Raw genomic sequence first — 27,960 nt, 5'->3', positions numbered from 1 at the left:
GCAAAAAAATTTCATCTGCAATAATTTGACAAGGGGACATAGAATTAATGAGGTGCTCAGAATTAAAAGAAAAAAAATTTGTGGTATATTTTTATTCTATTTAAGATCAAGAGTGATACTATATATATAACTACTAAGTACTAATATCATATATCAAACGACTACAAACTAATATTATATGAAATACACAGCAAGGTAGGTAAAGCTTTCATTACACTTGTAAACACTGTTAAAGACTATTTCCTGATAGTGCTCTGTGAAATATATAAATGTGCCCTGTTGTTATCACTAAAATTGAAGATGTTGCCCTAAAAAGATTGTAAATGTGTTTCTGTTTTTATGCTCTTTTTTGAGCATAAATGGTATACACAGAAAGTTTATCTTCTAAAATTATTCATTAGTATGTCCAAAAGCTAAAAAGTACATCAAATTTTATGACCATGGGCAAATTTGCAGTTTTCAGCACTATGTTTTCATCATCTATAGGCAATGAAACTATTAATTCAAAGACACAAAATGAACTACTCTCTGGCCACATCAAGTTCTAAATCATATTTTTGCTATCATTTTTGTATGAATTGAAAAAATTGATTTTCCGTTCAAAATGTGTCATTTTCACATTAAATTTCTTGGAGAGAAGTGTGTTCATTTCAAGTGTAAAATTTTCAAAACTTATATATTCATGGACCCAAAGGCATTCTAAGACAATTGGTATGCACTTGAAAATCATACTTTAAATATTTGTGACATGAGAGAAAAAATTCAATTTTGAACTCAATGTGGCCAGAGAGTAGGTTATAATGCATACATCTAACATTAACCATTAAGTACATTACATATAATCAAATTACACTTGACAGAAAATAGCTTAAAAAACACATAACAAATGACTAGTTTATAAAAATCCATTTAAAATTTAACAAATTAAAAACTAGACATGATTAAGATAAGCATGTGTAAACAGTTTCTATGACAAAATCTATATGAATTAGAGTCACCAGTTTCTAGGCAACGTGCAGATTTTTTTATGTAAGATTCAAAGTTTTTATATTAAGCATCTGTTTATTACAAAACTATTCTCCAGAAAATAGATGAAGGCTTGAAACTATGTGTTGTAAATTCAAATTTGAGCCTGTAGAATCTGCATTGGCCAATTCATTTTCAAAGCTATGTTTTGATTTTGATTAAAATACAAGCAATCTGTTCAGATATGTTAAACATAAATAGGTTGTGCATGAAGATGGGCCTCCTGTATTTCACGCACCAATAAGATTCTATTTAACATTTTGGTCATGACATCTAGCGCTAGAGCTTGTGTAGAATACCATACAGGACTATCAGGCACACAGCTTCTTTCTGGTACCAAATAAAACATATCATTTACATTCTTAATACTCTCGGGGCTGAAATATTATAATAAGTGATTGTTAACATTAACAGACTTTTACTACTTTCTTTTTTAACTTTAACAATCAATATCGTACAAGATGTAATGTGGGAAATAGTTTGTTGAAAAAGATCTGTCTGGTTGAATTACTCAAAGGGTCAACTATTGAACTCAGTGAATAGATTGATAAAATTTGATTATTACCATTTTGAGAGATAGAATTCGTACAATTTAACAGGACAACGTAATGGGTTCTCGAGATTTTCTGAAGTTTCATACACTGGTATACCTTCTTTACTTTTAGGTTTCCCTGCAGCTCCTAAAAATCAATTGTAAATACAATTATTATTTTGAAAATCTATAATCATTTCAAAACTATATTGAAGAGGGTGTTGTGGGGAAGTGCAAGTTACATGTCAATCAACCACCTGCTCTATAAAATTAAACATATTGCAACTTAATGAAATGAATAGTGACAGGTGTCTTTTCAAAAACCAAAATAAGGGAACAATTGTTGTTTTCGCCACTAAAGTGCAGATACTAATTGATGTTTGTCTTAATTAACTATTAATTAACACCAATTGTTAATTAAATCATTTCAATTGTCTGTAATTCATCAGGTTATTAGTGCTCAAGTCCATATTAAATTAAGATTTTTAATTCACCAAAAAAGATAATTGTTTTTTTGGACTCTCTGTAACAGCTTGAGTGGCTATTTCCATTCATAAACAAAGTTATTTAACAAATATAAAACCAATTAGGCATAAGAGAATCAGTTACATAAATGGGTACTATATGTAGATGGACAAAATTTCGCAGCTTTTAGTTCTACTTAGTGAAGTTGTAGAAGAATATTAAGTGAAATTTTGTCCATTGATATTATCTTTGCCTTAAAATCAAAATTAAAAGAACAATTGTTGATAATTGTAGTAGTGTGTGTACATAATGGTATTTTGTGGTTATGGCACTCTCGACTTGAAAAATTCATTATGAAAATTCAAATTGTAGGCTATTCTAGAGATTAGGGTGGTAGAGGGGTAGCAAGTTACTATTAAACAGAAGTAGTTTAGAGTAAACATTAGCTAGATTATCAAACTTACATGTATTCTTGTCCACTTATATCACTTGCAAATAAATAAAAAGTGTTAATTCTAGCTAAAATAGTAAAAGCTCATGTTAAGTTACCCAAGGAATGTGATGTCAAGATCAGGGTATAAATTATTTGAATTAAACATACCTCCTGGGCCCATACAATAATAACGTAATGTGACACTACGACCAGCAGTATTACCACTAGTAGGTTTTCCAGGACCACCTTTTCTCCAATGTTTCAATATTTGAGTAAAGGACATTTTCATATGTTCTTGAGGTGTTTTCATCATAAAGTATTTAGTATGGAAGTATATTAATGTGTTGAGTAAAACATAAGGGGAATGAGCACCAAGTTGTTTAGCTTCCCATAGATGTTCTTCTTCAATGCGACATAGCATCTGACCTATAAAACATAACAGAAATTTTAATTTTGGCAAATAAATTTTATCTGCAATTTCCATGATATACATTTGCAGCTACTTTGACTGGAACAATGAGGGAGGCTAACTTTTTTGAGGTCACAAGGCTGTTGTAAAGTGATCGAAATTAGGACTTACAACCATTATTTCCAAGATTAAGTTTCAGAAGAAAATGGTGTTATAACATTCGTTACAGGTACTCAAACCTATACTACCTCTAAAGATAAATCAATAAAATCACAATCATTTGGTTTTGAAGACCTTGCAATTACTTGAATTCTTAAATAAATTCAGTCGCTCAATCCATGCACAATCAGGATTCATGAGAGCAACTGGATGTTCAATTAAACAAGTTGGAACAGAGGTCAGAACACGTTCCATGCGTGCCGAGAAAATATTAGGTACAAAACAGAATTACAAAATGGCAGAGGAGGTCAGAAGGAATAGATTGGAAAATTTTGAAAGTGTCATATTCCGCTTCCATACTGTTCGATTGAAGGTAGAATTGGAACTGACAGAACCTGTTCAGCAACAAAACCTTTCTAACATTTTGATTACATACCTGCTGCATTTAATTTTGGTTGATGATGTGATAAAACTTCACTTAAACATTCAGAGAATTTCTCATAATATAAATCACTGAATATATTATCAACTCGACCATTTTCATACAAATATTGTTGTATACCTAGAACAAAGTAAATATTGATTATAACTCTAATTCATAATATATTAGCAACTATTTGAAGTTGTCAATCTAATGTCTTCTCATATGCTAATGTAAGGTGAGTTGACACATTGTCAAAATATAATTCACTTGTCCATTACACATTCCAAAAAAAAACACACAGCAAGAAGTGGTTGACAACAAATAGCACTAAGTATTATAAGTAAATTTTGATGACTAAAACTATATAAACAAATGTAAAATGTTATTAAAGGGGCATTCTTCTTTCTTTGTAAAACATTTTTATTATCAAAAACGTCGCAAATAAGGGTTTTTATTTTACTAAAATCCATACAGTAGCTTTTTAACAGCTTGCAAAAATCATAATGTAAATATATATAAAAAATTGGACTCAAAAGGTTGCAGAAATTGTAAAATTTGAAAAGAATTTTTTTAATCTTGCCAAAACTTAAAATAAATAAAACTAACTGACTAACTAACTAATAAAAAGTACTAACGATCCAATACATTAATTTTTATATTACATACTTACCAAGACAAAGATAATAGATACTATCAGGAGAATACTCTTCACCATTGGGTTTTCTTACTTCTTTACAAAATAAGCATAATGAATAGTTCAATTCATCAGCAGTACATTGTAACAAATCAGTTTTAAATAACTTCAATTTTCCTGATCCAACTTTGGAAACCTTTTCTAGTTGACTGTTCTTGAATACCACCCAATGTTTCCAGGCATTAACACCGTAAGTAAATTTTAGGTACGAGTTGGCATCTTCTGGTGGTTGAACTTGTACAGGTTGTGTTAGCATGACAGGTTGCTGCTGTTGATGATGATGTATTTCATGTTCTTCAGTTCTCTGTCGTTTTGGTCGTGATGTAGATGATGAACGTCCTCTAGAAGCTCGTTTTGAACCACGTTTTTGTCTGGTATTAGCTGGTGGGCTGTATATAGGATCATCATCATCTGGTATATACTGACGAGTTGGTTTTGGTGGTGGTTCTGACAATATAGAGCAAAACTTAATAAACTTCAAAATAATTTGAATTTACATGATTTGAAAGAAGTTAACATAGAAATCTTATCCCATATAATAATTAAACATGCAGTTTTAAGTATTTCACGCTCCAAAACAATAAAACTCAGTGAAAATGTCACTATCTTTTGCTTAAGAAAGAACAGAGTTTAACCACATCTAACCTGTTTTAACTGCTACTGGTTGTACATTATCTTCTAGATCCATAATAGGCTCAGTTATTTCATCAGCAACACGTAATGCCATCTGTAACATATCTTCTTCACCTTCTTTACCTTTATTCACTATAGGACTGGCAGTTTCTATTTCTATTGATATCAAATAATATTTTATAGTACACTGTTCTGTATTTAACTGAGTGACACTACTGAAAATGGGCATCACTACTAATTATTTCAAACAAACCTACTGCTGAACGCAGAATATCTGATTATGGTTGTTGTTACATGCAAATGGGTGAAAATTTGAAATAAGCTAATTGCAGATTGATGAATATCTGAGTTTAGCCATTGCTGAATAATGAACATCTAAATTAAGCTACTACTGATTGATGAAAATTGTAATTTAGCTATGCTGAAGTTAGGTATTTCTAACAGGATAAAACTTACCATCAAAAGCAGGTAAATCATCAGCCCCTTTATCACTGTCACTATCACTATCACTACTACCTTTATCACCAGCTACAGCCTCTGCCATCATTAATAGCTCAGCTTCTAGAGGATCAGCCGGTATTCTATTCTGAATTTCCTATAACAAAACATTTTTCAAAATTTCTATTTCTGAACAAAAGATAGATTGCCAGGCAAGGTAATATACGCCCACAGATAGCTTTGTTTGAAATTGAATATTTGTTAGAAAATAGCAAACATAGACACCAGGAAATATTCAACTTATACCCAAATCCATCACAAACTGTGCCATCTTAAGTTAAAAATCAAACACATTTGTAAGAATAACGGCAATAACTTGTATTTTATTTTTCAAAAGGTTTAGTTTTGATTGTGATCAATTTCATCAAGTTAAAATCCTTCAAGAATTGTGCCTTCTAGAGTGTTTATGAGCTAAAAATTGAACACGTTTTCAATGACAAGGGCAATAATTCATACTAAATATTTGTTGATTTCGCTGATTTTCAATAGGGTTTATCCTTGGGTGATTACGAACACTCATACCAAGTTTCGTTAAAATCCTTCAAGAATTGTGCTAGTGTGTTTATGGGCTAAAAATTGAATGCGTTTTCAAGAACAAGGGCAATAATTCATACTAAATATTTTTCGATTTCGCTGATTTTCAGCAGGGTTTATCCTTGGGTGATTACGAACACTCATACCAAGTTTCGTTAAAATCCTTCAAGAATTATGCCTTCTAGAGTGTTTACGAGCTAAAAATTGAATGCGTTTTCAAGAACAAGGGCAATAATTCATACTTAATATTTTTTTGATTCCGCTGATTTTCAATAGGGTCTATCCTTGGGTGATAACGAACACTCATACCAAGTTTCGTCAAAATCTGTCAAGAATTGTGCCTTCTAGAGTGTTTACGAGCTAAAAATTGAACGCGTTTGCAAGAACAAGGGCAATAATTCATACTAAATATTTTTCGATTTCGCTGATTTTCAATAGGGTTTATTCTTGGGTGATTACGAACACTCATACCAAGTTTCATTAAAATCCTTCAAGAATTATGCCTTCTAGAGTGTTTATGAGCTAAAAATTGAACGCGTTTTCAAGAACAAGGGCAACAATTCATACTTAATATTTTTCGATTTCGCTGATTTTCATAAGGGTCTATCCTTGGGTGATAACGAACACTCATACCAAGTTTCGTCAAAATCTGTCAAGAATTGTGCCATCTAGAGTGTTTACGAGCTAAAAATTGAACGCGTTTGCAAGAACAAGGGCAATAATTCATACTAAATATTTTTCGATTTCGCTGATTTTCAATAGGGTTTATCCTTGGGTGATTACGAACACTCATACCAAGTTTGGTTAAAATCCTTCAAGAATTATGCCTTCTAGAGTGTTTACGAGCTAAAAATTGAACGCGTTTTCAAGAACAATAGGGTTTATCCTTGGGTGATTGCGAACACACATACTAAGTTTCGTTAAAATCCGTCAAGAATTGTGCCCTGTAGAGTGTTAACGAGCAATTGTGGACGGACGGACCGACGGACATTGGTGACGACAATATACGCCCCCCATTTCATGTGGGCGTATAATAAAAATCTGTACAAGCACCACAATTCTGTTAATCAAAAATCTTGTCCAAAGAATGGCAAATTGGTAGTAAATGTTGTATAGCAGATAAAATGCAAAATTGCTCCAATTGATGCGTTGAATTTATCAATGACAAACTTTGAAAAAAATAATGAGATCAGATGACATCTAATAAAATAAGAATACCTTTATCTGTTTAAGTATTTTGCTGGCCGATTTTTTAGTAGTTGGTATAAAGATAGGTACTGGAATGGGTATTGGTACTGGGTAGAATTGAGGTGTAGTTGTAGAATACATGGCCAAAGGAGTAGGTACATATATTGGTACTGGAACTGGTATTATAACTGGTTTAGGTGGGGGCTCTTCATCTAAAAGAAAGTTTCACATACTTAAGTTACAAGTACATTTTTAGAGGACTATTATCAACTAAATATTTTCAAAATTTGAAATGTACATGGTACCAAAAGCTTTGTTACATATGATGTTAACATCTAAAGGTGTTAATTTGTCTTAGTTACTTCATGATGAGTGTTATCATTTTGTAACAGCTGTGACTGGTCTTCACTATTCACATTTTCAACTATATGCAGATATTCAGTTGATTAACAATATAATGATTTGACAATAAATATATACCAATAACCTCATGGTGCAAACAAACATTGTTTTCAAATTTTTGGGGAAATTAGATCCAACAAACCTGCTTTAACCAAAATTCTGTACAGAAAGATTTGAAGCTAATTTTTAATAAAGATATACATAAATAACTTTATTGCTTCTGATTATGCTTAGAATATCCTTGAGGTTGTAACCTTATACTTAAACTATTGTTTGGTTTCTAATAAGAGCATTAAGTCATAAATATAATTTACACTTACCAGTTCCGATCTTTTTATTTTGTGTACTAGGTCGACATGATGTAGCTTTAGTTTGAACAAATGGTTTACATAATAATGATTTATTTTTCATGACTTTAGGTGCTGGTGGTTGAACAATGATTTGTTGCTGAATTGGTTGAGTACCAGTAGTGGTTGTCTGTATAGTTGTACCCTGAATACATATAACAGAATTATTGTATTCAAATCAAATTTGTAAGTTTTCAGTAAAAATGTTTCACAAGATGAAGTGATAAGAGGGTGAAAGCCCAGACTGACTCTCTGAAACACTAACGCAGGCTTCAAAATTTGTCTTGCCTAGAGGACATATCACCTGATTGCCTTGCAGACTGGCTACTAATTGACCTATTCCTTTTAGAAGGAAGTATTAACGTTCACCCCTTCTTAGGGACATTCATATTGGCCTTGCAATGGGATGAAAGCCGACACCAGGCAGATTCCTGGAAGCAATGGCATTAAGATTTGTCTTGCCTTGATTGATGAAATAATTCATGCAACCCCTAGTACAATTTCACTTTCCAATTCCATTAATATCTGATAATTTCTCTTAAAATATGGTAAACACTATCTTCTTACCTTCTGTCCACCAATGACAACAGGAACTTGACTGGTATTTCTGATATTAACTTGTTGTTTTTGACCAGCAGCCGGAGCTAGTGACACTACATTAGATATTATTGGAACATTTGTTGAAGATGCTGCTGTTGTTGTTTGTTTACCACTGGTTCCAGTTGCTAAAAAATAGTAATGTTTAACAAAGCAACAACTAACAATGGCACAATCCTCTTATACTTATACTAAGTTTGCAATATTTTGTCAGATTAGTGTTGTTCTTCATACCTTTCTCGCTACTTTTGATTTTTTTTCGATTGATAAAGGGATTAGTCCCCAAATGTAGCTACATTTACTCCAATATTATGGACTAATTACCTATGTTTGCATGTCATTGTGTGATTTATCTTTTACTACATATATCAAATAACTTTAAAAATACCGTTTACCTCTATTATTTGATTTATTTTTAACTGATGTATTTGGTGTAATAGCTGAAGTTGAACCAGAAGTGAACTGTTTTTGGAATGCCATAACACAATTGTAGGAACAGAAGTTTCGCACTGATGCATCACTCATAGTTAAATGATACTGAGCAGGTGTGTATTTTCTACAATGGTCACAGCAGACGCACAGATTTGACTTGGCTTGAAGATTGACCCTATATAAAGATAAACAGTTGAGGGTACAAAATAGTTGATATTTGTTGTTTGAATCAACTCTTTCAATCATGTCAAAATTTCTCTTCTTCGATCCACACCAACCACATGGTACCACTTTCTGGTTGGCGTTACGAAATATTTCTACACATCTATCACTACAGAACTTCTTTTGATTACCTTCATATTGGATGAAAAATGATTTGGTTTGTTCACTGGCACAAACTTTTCCACAATTTTCACATTTGTTCAATGTCAGTTTATTAGCATACTGAAAAGCTTGGAGACACGGTGCACTACATAATTTGTTGACTACATTGTTCAGCTTAACTGTATGAAGTGGAACAGCATTTTTACTACAGACTGCACATGGTGATAGTTTACTTTGTGTACCAGGCGTAATAGTTGTTATCTCCACATCAGGTGCAGTCATATCTTTCTCATATTTTGTCATACAACCTTGAGAACAGAACTCCTGAAATGTTTTTTGGGTTCCAACAGGAGCTGAGAAAGAATCAGGACAATTAGACAGATCTTTGTTACAATAAGTACACAGTCGAATCATATTTCTAAATTCTGTCAGACATTTTTGTGTACAGAGAGTGCGGATATCTGTATTAGAAATCTTAAAGACATATAACCCTCTGTTCTGAATAGGAATAACTTCAGTACATAGACTACATGATGTATTGAGACTGTTTTGAAATTTCTGTAGACATCCTTCATCGCAGAAATCTAAACCATGCCAACAACAAAATGGCTTATTTTTACTGATGTTCATCAGTTGGCAGACATGACATGTTTTGACAGATTGTTTTGATTTCTGTTGACCATTTGTAGCTAATTTCTCTGCTGATTTGGCTGGGGGCGCTTTAGCTGCAGTCTGGTTAGCTTCTGCTTGTTGTTGTTTAGATGATTTGAGATACATGGTAGGATTTGCTTTAAACTTAACAAAACAGGGTTCATCACAAAGATGTTTGATTTCTTCATTTCTCTTGATGTTGTATTTACATCTTCCAACCTGCAGAAAAAACAGTCAAAAATTAATATCAATACTTCAATCTAAACTACTATGAGGTTTTAAATTTTACAATTTCAAGATTAACAAAAAGTTTATTGGAGTCTCAAGAAAAAGTGTGCTACTTTCTTCAATCTGTGACAAAGTGAGTGGGTAGCTATAAAGTATAGTAACCTACCTTGCCACAAACAATACAAGTCTGTGGTTGTTTAAGTTTTGATTTTGGTTTTGCTGAAAAAAGAAATAGTATAAATGCTTTATGAGAATTGACACCTATGGTTATGTATCTTACATATATGCAGATTATTATAATTAAGATAACAAGTCAAAATCAGATTGCAGATTATTATGGCAATTAAAAATATTTGACTCTATCTATGGAATCATTTCAAGCAATATGTTGTTCAATAAATGTCATTGGTTGAGAAATAATGCACATTGACCAATCAAATTTGGAAATCAGCATATAAGCTTGTTGGATAAACGGCTTCATTTTTGAGTCTCATATACAAATAGTCTCTGACACCCAACTTTTCCTGTCTCAAACGATATGTTTTCCCATCACCAAACAGATGTGGATTCACAACCCATCAGATTCAATAGCCACTGTAGACTCGATCAATTACAAAGATTTTAAGCAACTGGTCCAGGCCATGTTTCAAACAAAGCTGTACATAGACTGAATGATAGAGGCTAATATGCAAAAAATGCAAGAAGCTAAAATATGACAGATATACCTGGTGCAGGAGCAGGAGGTGCAGGTTTATCATCAACAGGCATTGTAGCACCACTGGTAACAGATGCTATCTGTAAACCCATATCATTAGATGATTGTTTAACTATAGGCTCTGGTTTACTAACAACTTTCTTTAGACTGATTTCATCATCATCATCATCATCATCATCTATCAAATTAACTACTTCTTTTACTTCTTCCTTTTCAATTATGGATACATCGGGATCTACAAAATCAAATTAAGGAAATCTTTATACTGTATACAATCAATTGTGAGAGATATCAATCTACCATTTCTGTTTGACACTTTTTTCACCATCTGCTTATTTTCTAAACCTTTAAACTGAACTGTGATTTAAAAAAAAATGAAAATATAGCCCATAGGGAAACCCACTCACAGTCACTTTGAGCAGAAGAAAATATCCCTTGTGAGAACATTTAGTTTATAGAAAAAATTCTATCATACCTGAATCTTCATCTTTAGCATGGCCTTTAATTTCTTTAGGTTTCTCTTTTTCTTCAGATTCGTCTTTTTTCTCTTCTGTTTCCATTTCCACCCTAGTCACAGAGTCAGATTTTTTAACACTTTCACCATCTTCTGGATCACATGTCTTGTCTTCGGTTGGCTTATCTACATCAACATCTTCATCTTTTGTAATTTCATCTGTTTCTATTGTTGCTTCAGTTTTTCTTGTGTCATCTGCACTGTCAGGGGGTTTGTCAGCACTGTCACACTCTCTTGCTTTGTCAGCACCACAGGTTTCTGAAACATCATCAACTTCCATTGCTTGTTCAATAGATTTGGGACTATCTTTAGTTGCTGATTCATTAGAAGCTATATTCTCCGGTTCATCAGTTTCCATTTTTTCTTCATCTAGTTCAGTATTTTCCTTTGTTTCAATAATTGATGACTGTGAGGTTTCATCTTTATCAGATAATTTTTCTTCTTCTATATTCACAGAAAACTTTGAATTTTCATCTTGAGGTAAAGAAGATTTAGAATTTTCATCTTGGGGCAAAGAGGATTTAGAATTCTCATCTTGAGCCAAGGAAGACTGAGAATTCTCGTCTTGCAGCAAAGAAGATTTAGAATTCTCATCCTGGGGCAAAGAGGATTTAGAATTCTCATCTTGTGGTAAAGAAGACATAGAATTCTCATCTTGTTTCAGAGAAGATTTAGAATTATCTTCTTGACTCAAAGAAGATTTTGAATTCTCATCCTGGGGCAAAGCAGATTTAGAATTTTCATCTTTGGGCAAAACAGATTTAGAATTTTCCTCTGATGATTTTGAAGTTTCATCTTGAGGCTTTTCTGATCCTGAATTTTCATCTTGAGGCAGTGATCTTGAACTTTCATCTTGAGGCAGTACTGATCTTGAACTTTCATCTTGGGAAAAGGAAGATTTTGAATTTTCATCTTGAGGCAGTGATGATTTTGAATTTTCATCTTGAGGCAGTGATGATTTCGAACTTTCATCTAGTTTGGTAAAATCAGTAGAAACATTAGATTGTGAAGTTTCATCTTGTACTGGGGTAGCAATTGAGGTCTGAGAATTTTCGTCCACCTCAACAGGATCTGCCTGTTTAAATTCATCTGGCACAGATCTTGAATTTTCTCCTGAACTACGCTCAGAACTAAGAATTGCAGGCTCTAAACATATTTCTTGGTCAGACTTTTCAGTGACACTATCTGAAACTAATGATTTCAAAGTCTCTTTGATAATAGGATCATCAGCCTTTACCGTTTCATTTTTACCAGGAGATACTGATGCTCCATCATCTAAAGATTCTGTTGCTGGTAACATGTCAGGTAATGTTAGTGAAGCTGCACCTTCTTGAATTGATGCAAGTAATTCAGAAGCATCTTTCTGTATAGATAATGATGAGGACAACTCTTCAACAAAATCAGGATTATCTACCTGTTGCAGTTCATCAGTTTTTATGTCAGTAAGTGGTATGTCCACATTTTCTGATGGTGAAGCTTTATTTGTCTCAATGCCTGCTTCAGGAACATCATTAGCTTGACAAGGGTCTACTTTTTCTTCATTATCTTTAGTCATTGCCTCACTTGTCGTTTCCAGCAAGTCACATTTTTCTTGTGGATTGTTTTCTGTAAACCTTCCATCAGAATTACCATCATTCAAATTCAAACTGTTTTCTTCCTCAGTCAGGACCTCCTGAAACAAAAAAGAAGATAAAAAATTTAAGCATTTTTTAGAATTGCATTTACCAAAGTCACATAAATCAAATAATTTTCATAAATGAAAATGAGGGAACCCATCTTTAAGCCATTAATACCAAAATTATTGTACGTACCTTATATATTAGGCCCTAGGCCTGGCAGTTGTTTTTCTATCTTTTTTTTTTTTTTTAAATAAAAAATTCATTCTTGTTAATCCATGTAGATCTAAGCTATAATCTTTAACTCCAGGAAATTAAAGGGACACAACTTCTCTACTATAGTATTAGTTTCTACTACAAGTATAGGCCTATAACTTTTATACTTCAAGTATTACTTGGTAATTCTATGCTTATAGTAAATGAATAAGCCAAATTGTTATGCTCTACGTCGACTACGAGCTATTAGTTCAAAATTAAATAACCATTTGAATCTTTGACCATTCATATATCAAAATGCATCAAAGTAAAGCTTACCTTATTTTCCTCTGCTTCTTCCATTCTCAGCAACCAACTTTATTTCGGCAGGAAACTGCTGATGTTGGTAATGCCAAAGTCGGGGTAAATTGATTGTTGACGGAGAAAACCCCCCAGTTTATTGACTGAGTTGGTCAGTGTTGTTGTTTAGTTATTGACCGGAAGAAGGGAATTCCAATTTCCCGCGCTTAAAGTCAAAGGAATGGTTATCCAATCTTTAACTCTCGCTTTCGATATAATTTGTACAAACTGAGCATAGACTTAAGTAATTGTCATTCTTATTATGAAACTGTCAAGGATTTATAAGCGCACAAAGACCGCAAGCGCGAGGAGCACTGACTTTAGCCTCGTTTTGAATGTGGGTACACCTTTAGTAAAGCAACCGGTCCTTAAAGATAGCTATTTATCTTGTTAATATATTGTCATTCCTAAAGTACCACAAATGGTAGTTGCATAGAAAGCTAAATTCAATTGCTAATCGAGGGGTCAATTTGTTACATAAAGATTATTCAATAACTTATTGTTTTTTCAAAAAATAATTTCTGAAAAAGACTTGAAAATCGAGTAAATATTTTTTCGATCAGTTGAGTCTTTTCTGGAAATTCGGTGATGCTCAAAAATTATTTCTATACCCCAAAATTTAATACAAAATAATACAGCTTAACAATAACTGTCCTATTTTCCATCACATGGAATCAGAATTTGTTTTTTAAGAACAGTTAAACGACTAAAATCAAGTTAATATGCGTAGAATGTTGTCACATTTCAATTTTGTGCATCACATTGAATTCAAATATGGCTGCTTCTTCAATCCGGTTTCAAAATTTCTAAGCATTTTCTGATATTGAATTGATTCTGTACACGTGAGATGCCTCCGGTGGATATGGCAGGTGCCCCTGGCCCCCAGTCAGGTGGGGGCTCAATTCCTTTGGCGACTTTGATTGATTATAGCCTTCAGAGAACACATCATGAGCTAATTGTTTTATCAGAACTTTTACCAAGAAAAACTGACATGGAAAGAAAAATTGAAATATTCCAATTTGCTAGCAGAACAAGACAATTGTTTGTGAGGCTATTAGCATTAGTGAAATGGGCAACAAGTGCAACAAAAGTGGACAAGTGCACTGAAATTTGTAACTTTTTAGAACAACAATCTATGTTTTTCGTTGATACTGCCGATAGTTTAGCAAGACTTGCTCGGGACACTTTGAGTAATGCAAGATTGCCCAGTTTCTCTCTACCAAGTGCTATAGATGTTTTGACAACAGGAACGTATCCACGTCTGCCTACATGTATTAGAGAGAAGATTGTTCCACCAGATCCAATCACACCTCAAGAAAAGAAAGAAACACTTCACAGACTAGATCAAGTAATTCAGTACAGACTTGTTTCAACTGATTTGCCTCCACAAATGAGAAAATTGAACATTGCACAAGGCAGAGTAAAATTTACTGTTGACCACGAGTTTGAAGTAACTTTAACATTGATGGGAGATAGTCCGACTATTCCGTGGCGTTTATTAGATATTGATATTCTGGTAGAAGATCATGAAACTGGTGATGGAAAATCTCTTGTTCATCCTTTACAGGTTCTTACACTATTATCATTTATTTATTTAACACATAACAAATATACGGAGAGAAATTTAGATTAGTCATACCATAAAAATATGATTAATTTGTTATAAGCTTACTATGAAATCCAATGATATTCCCTGGAAATGGCAACTGTCTAAATTGACAAAAATTTTTTTGCAGTAAGTTTGTTAAAAGACCATTGGATTTGTGCATTATTTTCTTTTTGGCAACAGAATGTTTGAATTTTTATTCCAGGTCAACTACATTCATAAACTGGTACAAACAAGATTATTAGATAATGATAAACCACTTCATGATTTATACAGAGTTCTTCATTCATTTAGTCAAGCCTTACAACTAGAAGTGTTAAATTCTCAAACACAGAGATTGATAAGAGCTCGTCTTGGTGACAATGTTAGAGTTGAAGAATATACTCTAAGCCGACGTTTACTTATTTCATATTGGAGAGAACTGTCTAAAAACTGTAAAAATGCAGACCCAGTTATCTATAAACTCAGTGTTCATGTTTGTGAATCTGATGATGGCAAGCCACTACAGATTACTCATTTTCCTCCTATGTCTCCAGCTGAATGTACTAAAGTTGGGTTAGCAATCAAAAGTGACCAATTATCAATTGAAAAATTATTAATGCAAACAATTGAAGTTCGAACGCATGCCAAGTTACGTGAACTATCTAAAGAAATGCAAAGGTATGTCTCTAATAAATGTGAAATTAGAGATATGCCAGCAGCACTTCATACACCGGTTTTGAACCCTTGCATGCCATCAGAAGTTTTACGCATTGCTATAGATGTTCTGCGTGGCACTTATATAACTTCTGTTCCGGCTTATGATAATCCTTGTATTAAAGATGTAGAGGATTGTTTTAACAATGATAAAAGAGGTCTTGACAAAGTTATTACTAAATTAAGACTACAGTTAAATTTATTAAGATGTGAAAAATCCGTACAGATGCTTCTTGCTCCTTGTTTTCATTCTCTACCCATTGTTAATATGTCAGGTCATGCTTTAGAGAATCTTTCTAAAAGTAAATTATTTATAGGGGTTCCACGTCAGACAAGTTACTATGTTATTGTTGAGCTCCACGAGAAGATAAACAACTCCATTGATTTCAAATATTATTTTCTCCATACCAAACCATGTACTGCTGATGGTAATGAAGATACTGGATCTGATTCGACAGTAAAATCATTCCTGAAAGCTGACAAGTTTCTTGAAATACATATCAATTCTGTTATAAAAGGTCCATTTTGTAAGATATATGATGATTCACCATATACCCCATTAGATAGTTTGAGCAGAAAGAGAAAATTATTAGGAGAAGGAGATGAACCAGATATTAAAAAAGTAAAAGGATCACCTTATTTTATACCAGAATTGACATATCTCTTGGCTTCGGCAGAAGAAAAAATTCCATTTGTACATCTTGGAGAAGAACTGGAAAGACAAAATATATCTCATGAAGGTATTCAAATTGATGGAGAAGGGGTGTGTATGGCTTTGGGTATATTGGAATTTCCAAACTGTATGGGTGTTTCTGAAGAGACTAATAAAGCTATCAAGGACAAACTGCTTTCCTGCAAGTTTCACATCTTGTCTAGAATAAGATCATGGAATGTTGAGTTTATCTTTGACCAGTCACCACTTGAGTCAGAGTATTATAAAGAATCTGGAGATATTCAGAAAGTGTTCCTCAACTTAGATTTGAATAATGACAATTATAAAAAGACAGTCATTGATTTATTAAGAGAATGGAATGCAATTGGTAATTTGTACAGTTTGGTGAAAGACTTTGCTGACATTTATTCTGATCCAAAATCAAACTTCCAGTCAACAATCAAAATAAAATCCTACAACTACAAGAAACTTGTGTTGGCTTATGGTCCAAAATTTTTGTATTTGGTAACAATTCAATGGAAAGGTGAAGACAATCTTTTTCATATTTCATTGGGTACAAATGGACAATGTGCAACTGGTAATCCCCATGTTGTTGTTTCAAACCATTTGCAGAAGGATTTGAATTCTTCGAGAAATTTAGCTTTTCTTCTACAGATATTGCTTGACACGCTCTCTCCAATGATATCAATGGCTCACCTAAATACAGTACCTGTAATTGGCACTTCACAGACCCCAAAATTATCTAGTTTATCATTCATTGTTATTCCTCAATCATCTACTCATCTTAGAATCATCTTCAGAAACTTCAACTGTATAGATGTTAATATTCGTGGTAATAAGTTAGTTGCTGTCAGGGATGGATCGTATAGCCATTTTGATAATAGTACAGTAGTTGAAGCTCTAACACCAACTCCAGGTTTGAAAACCTTCCTTAATATGTTTGTTGATGATGCTGCTTTGGGAGGTAGATCTAGGAGAAGATCAACAACAGAAGATGATAATCCTCCATCTCCAATGGATACGGTAGATATTTTTTCTCAACCAAATACTGGATCACCAGCCACAAGACCACCTAAACAAGACTTGACCAGCAACTTTAGGTTTCAGAATCCTATGACTCCACCATCAAACCCTCATACACCAGCATCGCCTGGGGCAGCAAGAATGCCTTCAGGAATCAACCCATCACCATCAACAGCCTTAATGGGAACTCCATCTCCAAGTACTTTATTAACTGGTGAATCTCCAAGTAATCCTCATCTACATGTTCCTTCTCCTGGTTCCTTAATTGCTGCACCATCACCAGGGTCAATTGGAATGCACATGCATTCTCCAGCAGCATCATTTATGAGTCCAAGTGGAATGGTAGAGGGTGGTTCACCATATCCTGGTTCTAATTTAGCTAACCCATCTCCAAGAAATTGGCCTGGATCACCTTCTGTTATGGGAAGTGGACCATCTCCTGCTTCTTATCATGGTGCTACAGCATCTCCAGGTCACCCAGCACTTCATTCGCCACAAACAGCTCAGAGCCAGGTTCTTAGTCCACCATCAAGAATATTACCTAGGAAATCTTGGGCAGCCTCTATTCCAACACTGTTGTCACATGATGCTTTTGACAAGCTTCTGACACCAGTAGTGATTCCAGGTTCTTCTCCAGTTCTTTTATCTCCATTAGAACGATTCCTTGGTTGTAACTTCCTCAAGCGTCATCTCAATAGACTAATACACCAAGAGCAAGCTTTAACTGTTATTCCATCACCATCAGAACCAGGAGTTCTCATCTTTAAAGCTGAATCTCTACAATATATGGTCAATATTATCATGAACACATCTGATCTTCAGACACTGAATCTTAAAGTAAGTCCAGTTCCTGAATTCACAGATCAGTGGACTACTGAAGAAACTCAAATTATTGAGAGATATTTTGATGTTAAAGTAGCATGCTATCCATATAAACTCAACACAATGTTTGCCTTCGCTAAAATTCTTAGTGCCCCCTTGCGTATTTTGAAAGATTTTGTGCAAATCATGAGGCTTGAATTGATGCCTGATCCAAACATGAAATGGTCCATTCAGTGGTGTTTAACCATTCCTCATGATACACCACTAAGTCCACCTCCAGGAACTCCCTGTGTCATTGTCAAATCAAAGGTAGTCATTGTTATTCAGCTAACTCGTATTGGATTAAATCTACCACCAGGTAAAGAAGCTCAATCAATTAATATACCATTAGTGTTTGTTGATCAATATAATACTGTTAGTATGTTTAATTTTGATAGAGGTCAGAATAGTCAAATTGCTATGTCTATTATGGTCATGTTAAAACGTTTTACTGAAATGCATCAAAATCCAGCTGAATGTGCTTTATTCCCTGCTATAAGAGAACTCATGACAAATTTAGTGCTCCCAATGTAAATTCTGTAATTAAAATTTTCCAATGAATTTTGTAAGAATAATAACCATTATCAAGCTGAAATGAGTTTACTTTTGTTTTGATGTTCTGTTTTTTAGGTTATATAATTAATGGTCATTCTATGTTATGTTAAACGGTATTTTCGTACTATGTATTGTATATGTATAAAAGTAGAATTAGGAAATATACCATTTTGTAGTGTGATTTCTATCATGAGGAAATCAATCTGAATAAAATACTTATTTCATATTTTTCTAAGTTGTTTATCTCTCTGACGATTTTCCTCATGTTGGACAACATCAGAATTGGAAATATAGCATTACTGTAATTACGAAGGCTGTTCTTAGGCAAAGGCATGGACCAATACATCTTTGCAATGTCAAGTTATTAAGACCTTTGTCTTTTAGACTATAAGTTTGTATTATCTTGAAAATGTGAAGATGGGACCACTATCTAAATTTCATCCGATGTATACAAGTGTAAAATTTGCTCAGGGATTGTAAATGTCTCAGAGCAGCAACAGTCTTAATCTGAACTTGCGTCTATTACAGCTAGTGACAGATATTTTGACAATTATCAACTGGAGTACACAAGCCAAAAAAGCTATCAGAGGCTGGAATAGAGGCAGATGTTTAGGTCTACTACAGTCTTAAACAGAAGTAAATACTCTGTCTTGATAAGCAAAGTATAAGTTGTCCATGACAAGGGAAGATTTGTCTTGTTTCTATACAGCAACAGATAACAAATATTTCTAGCACTAAATTTTTAATGATATGGCACTTATTAAATGAAGTAAATAACATCAACAAAGGTAAAAAGATTTGAAAGGCGTTAAACAATAATTACATTTAATGTTTGTTACATTATTTACATATTGGCACAAGTCTTAATAGCTCGACAACTCTGGCCTTATCCAGTTACTCATACGAGATATACACAGATATCACCTAAACAATGATGATATCACATCCATATCTCATGACAGGCTAAAGTCTAACAAAGGCTTCAAATTGAACACTCATTCAAAACAGAAATCTAAACAAATTACAGTTGTAGATATTCTGTGCCATAAATTTTCTGTTTTTGTTTCAATCATCTTATGATCTGAAGTCATTTATAAGAAATTGGGCTAATAAATTTGCATGAAACTATTATACCAAAAGTTCATGAGGTGAACTTTTTTCAGATCTAGAATCTGTGAACCAACTCACAAAAAATTTCACAAATATCTGCATCAATATTTCATTAAGATCACACAAATAAAGGGATCCATGTTTAAAGAAATTTTAAGTCTGATAATTTCAGAAAAGTCTAAGTGAAATTTGCATGAAAGAAGTAATATTTTTTTTTTCAAGTTTTTATATAACAATTGAAACAACATTTGACCTACATTTAATTAATCATAATATATGCCACACTTATTAAATTATTCTAAATGAAATTACATCAGCGCTTTAATTTTTAAGGTCTTTCAAGATACTAAGTGTTTCACTATGTGTAAAATCAAGCGAACCATCGTACGAGTATCACATAATGTGAAAGTTAATTAACTAATTACCTCTTAGAGAGGCATTCTGGGTTTTTTGTAGGTCAAAAACCTATACACAAGTATCTAGAGAAACATGTTTCTTAACGTATCTGAAAGTTTTAACTAAAAATTATAAAAGTTTACGTAAACTAAAGGGACAGTTACGCCATTATGGGGGGTTGATTTGAGTCTTGAATATATGTTTATAGTCTTCAGAAATACTAGTAATGTACGAAAATCACATAATTCCTTCAAAAATACCTCAAACTAAGAATTTCTTTTCCTATTTCTTTAGATGTCTTTTCTATATATGGCAGTGTCTCAAAAAAAGACCACTTGTCTTTTTAACTTTCAAATGCAGATAATTCTGGACACACAGGCTTAAATTTTGATTGTGGGCTATGAAGACTGTCATGAGTTTATGTGTTTTGGAAGGTGAAAGAAACAACTGCACAGATTTAAGCTAAATAAATTTTTAAAAGTTTGATCAAGTAGATACATAGATATCATAGTTTAGAAATATTTTCAGATATGATTTACGCCATTATTTTTTCTTAATGAAAATTTTGCATACTGCCCCTTTAAAGCCACAGACAGAGATTTGCATCAATATGTTCCTCACAAAATGCACACTTAACATTTTATCGACTTGTCATCGACCTTGATCAAAATCTCTGCATTCCTGACAAGCAAGGTAAAAATCAACATACAAATATTAGAAGAAAATATCCAAAAAAATTCCTTGCAGCTGCAAACATCAACAACATTTATCTCACAAAATTCACAACACATTGAAAGCACCATAATTTAATATTATATAACTGGAAAAGATTTACACTATAGTATTAACAAATTTTAAATATATTATAAGAAAAAAATATTAAACTTTGACAAAAAAACAATTGTACTTTACAATAAGATAAATGAAACATGAAATTATATCTTTGGTATTGTGGAATGTTTGTAAACTAACAATGGGAGAATGGAATTGAATTAATAAGAAAAATCATTTCCTACAGCACTGCAAATTTTGTGAAATTAGATCAATAAGCATGCAACACTCTTATTATATCTTGGGTTTATTGCCTGAATTGTGCCTACTTAGGTTTGTTACTTTATTTTCTGAAGATGTCTTTGGGATTTAGAACAACTGCAAAAAATATTGACACCCAAATAGCCAAATGGTTGTCAAGATGTCCAAAAATCCAATAGTTGACAAGATATCTAATTGAGAACCACATATCAAAATAGTTGTCAAGATTTCTAGATAGATAACAAGATATCTGATTGTTAACAAAATATTGAAATACTGTTCAAGGTATCCAAATAATTGATCAGATATTGAAATAGTTGCATCAATATCTTTGCCTGAGTATAGTTAAAATGTTAAGTAACTATCATGAAGTGGCTATCATAAGCACCGGTTTAAAAAAAATATGATCACAGTCGTAACTATGGTACTTCATCCATTGGTCTTCTATTTTCAATATTTCAAACAGTTACTACCTTTACTGCAGAGATCAAATAAAATTCTTTGTTGTCAAATTTGGCATGAGGCATTTGCCACATTTGTCATGATGTTGTTACAGCCTTGATGAGGTAAACCATGGTGAAAGTGTTTTGAGTAATGTTCTGTATTGCACTTACTAGCTGGATACATACCATCCTAAATCATGATCAACATCATCTAATTCTCAACGACTGTAAAACTTTATGTCTCTGAAAATATAAAGCATTGTATACCAAGTTTTCTAATAAAAATGTTTTACTAGGAATTAGTGCTGGCACGATATATCACAGAATCGATGACCTGCGATACGACATGCCACAATACATGTATCGAATCACAAAGTCATGTATTGATACATGACGATACCTCTCATTCCATAAAAAAAGTGGATTTTTATAAGCTGAAGAATGGAATCACATTTTTGTTTCACTGACTTATCGGAATTCTTGTAAGCTGTTTATGAGATGGTGGACATTAACCACTCCTATCAACTACATTACCAAATATCACAGTTATAAATTGATAAATATTGAAACTTTAAAGATAAAATGTAAATTTTTATCCCATTACCCTGCATCATAATACACATTGTGACCCTTGTATCGTATAGTGGCATGATTGGCGATACCCAGCACTGCTAGAAATATCAATGAAGATGTGTGGCATTTATGATCATTTTTAATCCTTGTTTGTATGATAATCAAACATAAGTATGGTCTAAGTTTTTGATTAATTTAACTTTGATTGTCAAATGATAATTCAAAAAATTAAATTTAAAGCACAAGTGGCATTCAGGGTTTACAAAATGAGTAACAAAAACAGAAATGTTCTGAGCTCAAAAAGTTGCTGAAACTGTCAGTGGTTTCAATTCCTTCAGTCAAATACATGATCATTGGCATATTTATGGCCAAAACTCTATGGTGCCATATCTACATTTTTCAAATGAATCATGAAACTTACATCATATTCAGAATCTGATAAAACACCAAGAACAGCTACAATCTGATATTGTTTAGCTTTTAAACCAGTTAATGTTCTTCGTAATGTACGCAACATAGCATTATCTATTCTGCCTTGAAAATGTTGCATCTGTTTTTGACTTATACTGGGATCAAATATCAACAATCTATCAGAGCCATCTTTCATCTCTTCTATACCAATAATAGTACGACTATGACCTAAAACATGGCAACACAGAAAGTCAATATTGTTAGCATAAAAGAAAGGTAGATTCTAATGAGATTTTTAGTTATTTTCAGTGACTCTTGTAATAGTGAAGTCTTAAAACACATCTGACTGAAAAAAGGAAATGGTGCAAATCAATGCTTTAGTGTCCCTTATACACACAAAAAGTTTCGAAAACCTTTGTACAATCTCTAAAGGAGCCAAATTATTATTGGTGATGTCATAAAGCCTAACTGTAATCCTGTACAATTCTTTTTACAATATGATATATGATGATATCTGATCCAATATGACAATTTATCGATCATACCTTGATGTTGTAAGTACAATGGAGCCTTAAAATCCAATTGTGACTGAAAATATTCTTTCACCCATTGAAATAGTTTAGGATGAGTTCCATCTCGTCCAGAAGGTTCTAGAAAATCTACCAGACGACATCTGAAATACGAAAGACACATGAAATTCTTACTTTTAGTTACTTATTCGTACAATATTTAAACTAGCTTGATAATATTTTTGGCAACTAGGGAGGTCCCTTTTCCTTTTTGTAGTGAGTTCACTTTCTAAATTTTCAAAAAACATGATGAAATATAGTTTAATACAGATAATTATGAAATGAAACCATAATGATACATACTGAATTTTTAATGAAGAAAGAGTAGCTACTATTTCGGTAGCACCAATCCATTTATTAGTATTAACAACTCGACCACCTAACTGTTCACAACCTTGTTTATCAAAACCTTTCTCCCAAGCCACTTCTATTAATCTCTGAATTTTAGGTATTGAGGGTATTTGTGGTTTGCCTGAGAAAACAATGTAACACTGCATGAATCTAATTATCCGCGCTTGAAAATTAAAATGATGACTTGTCTTTTCTTGATACTCCACCGTATGTAGAAAGGACATAATATATTGAAAAAGGAAGTGAAATGTCTGGTTGGAGGTATATTTGAGATTTTCGTACAGTTCTAGTACTTCTGAAGACTATTTACAATCGAAAATGGCGAACCATGGTCTTTAAAACATAAAAAGGACAATAGTTGTAAAAGCAATATTTCTTCATATGAATTTGGAATTTTTTTTTATGTCCCACAGAGTTAGCAACTCAAACATATGCAAAGTTTTGCCAAGTGAAAAGACTCATTAGGTTAAAAAAATTACCACCTTGTAGTTAATACTTACCATTAAATAAAACCTGAGATATGTTCAGTTCAGCAGTAAGAGATGAGAGGAGCATTTGAAAATTTCTATAGCCACAACCCCAGCCTTTATCACCAAATGATACTGAGTAATGGTCCACACTGGTAGCTAGGTACCATTTATTAACACAGCTACTAGTATGTTTATAGTAATACTGTAACTTAGCTATTATACCTAAAATAGAATAGAATAGAATAGAATAGAATAGAATAGAATAGAATAGAATAGAATAGAATAGAAAAAATAGGAATAGAATAGAATAGAATAGAATAGAATTGATGCAATATAGAATGGATTGTAAACATTTTTTTCTTGCCAAACAAAATAAAAATGTCAAAATGCATGTCTGTGAACACTTTTCTTGAAAATCTGTTGATATGAATAAAGTAAAACAATTGTACTATATTTGCTTGGTGAAAGCTGTCTGAAATGCATTGAAATAAAAGTCTAACTTCCTAATTTAAAAGCTGAATGAAGATATCCATATAACTATTCAGAAGGAAAATCCTGGTTTATTAATCATGAAAGATTTCTTTAATTTTAAAATAATATTCTAGGTGCTGCTAGATTGGTGAGTTCTGAACAATTCCATCTGTTCCACTTCTAGATAACAAAACATAACATGATACATACCCTTGGTACAAGAATGTCCATCATCTACACCATTTAAATCATTGGATTTTAGATTAGTTTTTTGTTTATGATATTCTGGTATTGAAAGATGACCATTCCAGACAGCTCTTTCTAAATTCTTTTCATATTGTTGTTTATAATCTGTTTTCCCATCCATACCATACATTGCCTGATTATTATGGAAAGTAAATTAATATCAGATAATATTTTCTCTTCTATGTACAAACTTTAATCAATTTTTCTCCGCCTATGCACAAGAACATGATTAAAGGGACAGGTTTGCCAATTTGGGAGGTTGATTTGGGTCTTGAATATATATGTAAATAGTCTTAGGTACATCATTCCTTCAAAAATACCTCAAACTAAGAATTTCACTCTCTATTTCTTCTATATATGGTAGTCTTAAGAAAAGACGTGTTGTCATTTTAACTTTCAAATGCGGACACACATGGATTTCAAGGCTTAATTTTCGACACTGAGCCGTGAATGCTATAGCAAAAAAATTCCTGTTTCTGAGACTAAGATCCGATTGGTCAAACAGGATACAAGTTGTCCATCTGTAGTGTTAGTAAACTCTTTTCTTCATTCTTCAGATTGAAAGTCTAACCTTAAAGTCATGATTCATAGAATAATTTATTTTGTAATAATACTCTGTTTTAAGAAAGTCAAATGAACAGTTACAGACAGGGTCACAACAATAAATGTCATTCACAAGCAATTCAATTTATGTTTTCCTATCAAATTTTGGAGATTAAGTTGAAGTCGAGGTTGTCATACCTGTAAGGTTTGAAAGTCTTTTTTCTCCATCTCTGCTTGATCTTGCTCTCTCTGTTGTAATTCTTCAGCTATCAACTGATCTGTTGCTTCATTTACTGAAAAAATAAAGGTTTGGAGAGAATATTAAAATCAAACAAAATGATCTACGGTGAAAGTTCACAGTATTTAATAGTGGCCATTTTTACAGATACTCTGTCCAGTGATTGTCATGAGGTCAATTAATTCTTGTAGTTCAAGCACACACTGGCCACTTAGACTACAATGATTCCTTCCATTCAAATCCAAGGTAGATTATTGAGCTTTACGGAAACTGACCACAGTTGCCAGATGACACTCTTAAAATGTTCACTATGAATTTTAAGTGGAATTTCTACCTGGAGTATGGGTAGTTGAAAAATGACCATCTACATGACTAGCTAAAAAGTTAGGATCTGTAAATACTTCACAACAAACAGGACATATCAACAATTCATCAGATCCTGTAGCAAGTAGCTTTCCTGGACTTAATATATCAACATGTTTAGAATTGATATGACTTTCAATGTCTTTTGGACTGTCTAAACTCATGGCACAGATTGGACACGAGTATATCACATCTTTAGATTCTTTAGAACTGTTAACTGCACCAGACACCGGTTTCATTGGACTTAAAATATCTGAGTGATCCCGATTGACATGCTGCTGTATTGATGACTCAGAAGATGTCGAGTATTTACATAAAGGACATGAAAACGCTGGAGAGATGGCAGCAGCACCTTCAACAGATTTAGACAACGGAGATTCAGAATCAGAGCTTCCATTTTGAAAACCAGAAGAATAGCCTGAATCTAACGAGTTGAATTTATCCTTAGTGGGTACTTGTTTCACTTTATGAAAAGAGTTCAAGCCAATTTGTTTTTGAGGAACATCCAAGTAAAGTTTACTGCGTTTTTTATCAGGGGGATTGGGAGCAGTCAATGGTTCTTGTACTTTTTCTTCAGGTTTGATCATGTCTTCCTCCTTTGATAGATTTTCAGAAGTTGAATTATATTCATAAGATGTAGAAGGTCTGTTCTGTATCTGAGAATCATAGCCAGATTTTGATGTTGAAGGTTTTTGGTAATCAATCTGTTCATCATGGAGTGGTTTTGAAGGTTTCTCAGATGATGGACTGATCAAATCTAAATGTTCAATATCCACATGTCTAGTCAATTCACCATCTACAATCATAAAAGAGAGAATGGAAAAACATCATACCACTGTTTAATTGACAAAAATAATATCACCAAAATGACCTCCATATCTTTTAAAGAATGGAACAACAAGTCTAAAACTTTGCTCTTATTACAGTATTATTAATAGAACTACAACTTTGGATCTATAAGGTCTAATAGGAAAGAATTCTTTCAAAGACTTGTGATAATACTTTAAAAGATGCAAAATTGTATTTCTTTTCTTTGTAAACTTTAAAAATTATATAACTCTATCAACCTCAAGCTGTTGTAAAAGCAACATAATACTGTTTTTCAGCTGATATTCAAATTCACTTATATATGCAGATTTTGATATACAGATGAATGTCCTTAGACAGCAGTCTTTGAAATTCTCTCAATGACTATTTAAATTCTGAAGGACTGCTTACCTTTCAAACCGCTTATGTCACAAAATGGACAATAATTTTCATTCGTATGCATCTTAATATGTTCCTGCATTTCAGATTCGAATATACCTTCTTCTCCACACAAAACACAGACATATTGTTTTTCTGGTCGATTATAGCAAATAGTTCCTCCTTCAGCCATTTTTAACTGAAATATAACAAATTATTGTTTAACAATAGAGATTAGGGTAGTTGAAAGGTAAAGCAATGTTCACGAAAGTTAAGGTTAATATGTTAAAATGGAAATTGGTACTTGTAGTCCAAAGACCTAAAAAACAATAAGATTATAATAATATATTATTAAAAAAACTGATACTTTAATTTTTGCACTGAAATTATATATTGATGATTTATTAAAAAAAAAATTATTAAAAAATGTACTAAATACCGGTACCCTTTTAAAGAAAACCAAATACCAGATGGACTTAATGAAATAAATGAAATAAAATAAAAATCAATTTCAATGCCACAACATTGCACTGTTTTAAACGGCTGTTTGTAAAAATTTCTAATTTTTTTAAATACTTGTTATTCTACTTTCACTTTCAAGGAGTGATGAGAGGTAGGCAGGGGGTCATTTCATTCCATATCTTATCAGACTTTTCAAGGACTTCTAAGGCTTAAATAGAGACGCATCTCAAACTAATAAACCTTGTGCTAGCTACAAGCCTTATCTCAATAGCTTCCAACACAGATAATCAGAAGTATAGTAAGAAAA

General features: G+C 32.8%; 4 protein-coding genes across 4 annotated transcripts; 1 reads left to right on the top strand and 3 right to left on the bottom strand.

Moving 5' to 3' along the window:
• Positions 1 to 80: 80 nt before the first annotated feature.
• On the bottom strand, positions 81 to 4,398 carry LOTGIDRAFT_211076 (hypothetical protein; the record flags this gene model as incomplete). Its single annotated transcript, XM_009066997.1, has 5 exons — positions 81 to 1,403; positions 1,592 to 1,706; positions 2,649 to 2,882; positions 3,461 to 3,586; positions 4,119 to 4,398. The coding sequence occupies 5 exons, from the start codon at positions 4,396 to 4,398 to the stop codon at positions 1,214 to 1,216; spliced, it is 945 nt and encodes a 314-aa protein (XP_009065245.1). The 3' UTR covers positions 81 to 1,213.
• Positions 4,399 to 4,502: 104 nt separating this feature from the next.
• LOTGIDRAFT_155441 (hypothetical protein) lies at positions 4,503 to 13,379 on the bottom strand (the record flags this gene model as incomplete). Its single annotated transcript, XM_009066996.1, has 12 exons — positions 4,503 to 4,589; positions 4,788 to 4,931; positions 5,232 to 5,370; positions 7,026 to 7,207; positions 7,718 to 7,889; positions 8,312 to 8,469; positions 8,737 to 9,967; positions 10,143 to 10,195; positions 10,702 to 10,926; positions 11,167 to 11,463; positions 12,457 to 12,877; positions 13,356 to 13,379. Coding segments are annotated over 12 exons (3,133 nt in total), but the record flags the coding sequence as incomplete, so codon positions are not given.
• An 844-nt stretch (positions 13,380 to 14,223) lies between these two features.
• Positions 14,224 to 19,015, top strand: LOTGIDRAFT_211073 (hypothetical protein; the record flags this gene model as incomplete). The annotated part of the gene is made up of 3 exons (XM_009066995.1): positions 14,224 to 14,943; positions 15,188 to 16,196; positions 16,242 to 19,015. 3 exons carry the CDS (start codon positions 14,224 to 14,226, stop codon positions 18,767 to 18,769), a joined length of 4,257 nt encoding a protein of 1,418 aa, XP_009065243.1. The 3' UTR covers positions 18,770 to 19,015.
• A 2,073-nt stretch (positions 19,016 to 21,088) lies between these two features.
• Positions 21,089 to 27,384, bottom strand: LOTGIDRAFT_211070 (hypothetical protein; the record flags this gene model as incomplete). The annotated part of the gene is made up of 10 exons (XM_009066994.1): positions 21,089 to 22,014; positions 22,766 to 22,983; positions 23,301 to 23,428; positions 23,628 to 23,796; positions 24,176 to 24,367; positions 24,827 to 24,995; positions 25,604 to 25,650; positions 25,978 to 26,449; positions 26,573 to 26,802; positions 27,225 to 27,384. The coding sequence occupies 10 exons, from the start codon at positions 27,382 to 27,384 to the stop codon at positions 21,979 to 21,981; spliced, it is 1,821 nt and encodes a 606-aa protein (XP_009065242.1). The 3' UTR covers positions 21,089 to 21,978.
• Positions 27,385 to 27,960: the final 576 nt, after the last annotated feature.

Source organism: Lottia gigantea (assembly GCF_000327385.1).
Source record: "Lottia gigantea unplaced genomic scaffold LOTGIsca_8, whole genome shotgun sequence".
Taxonomy (NCBI): Eukaryota; Metazoa; Mollusca; class Gastropoda; family Lottiidae; genus Lottia; species Lottia gigantea.
Note: the sequence above shows the minus strand (reverse complement) of the source record. Positions and strands in the feature narration are given on the sequence as shown.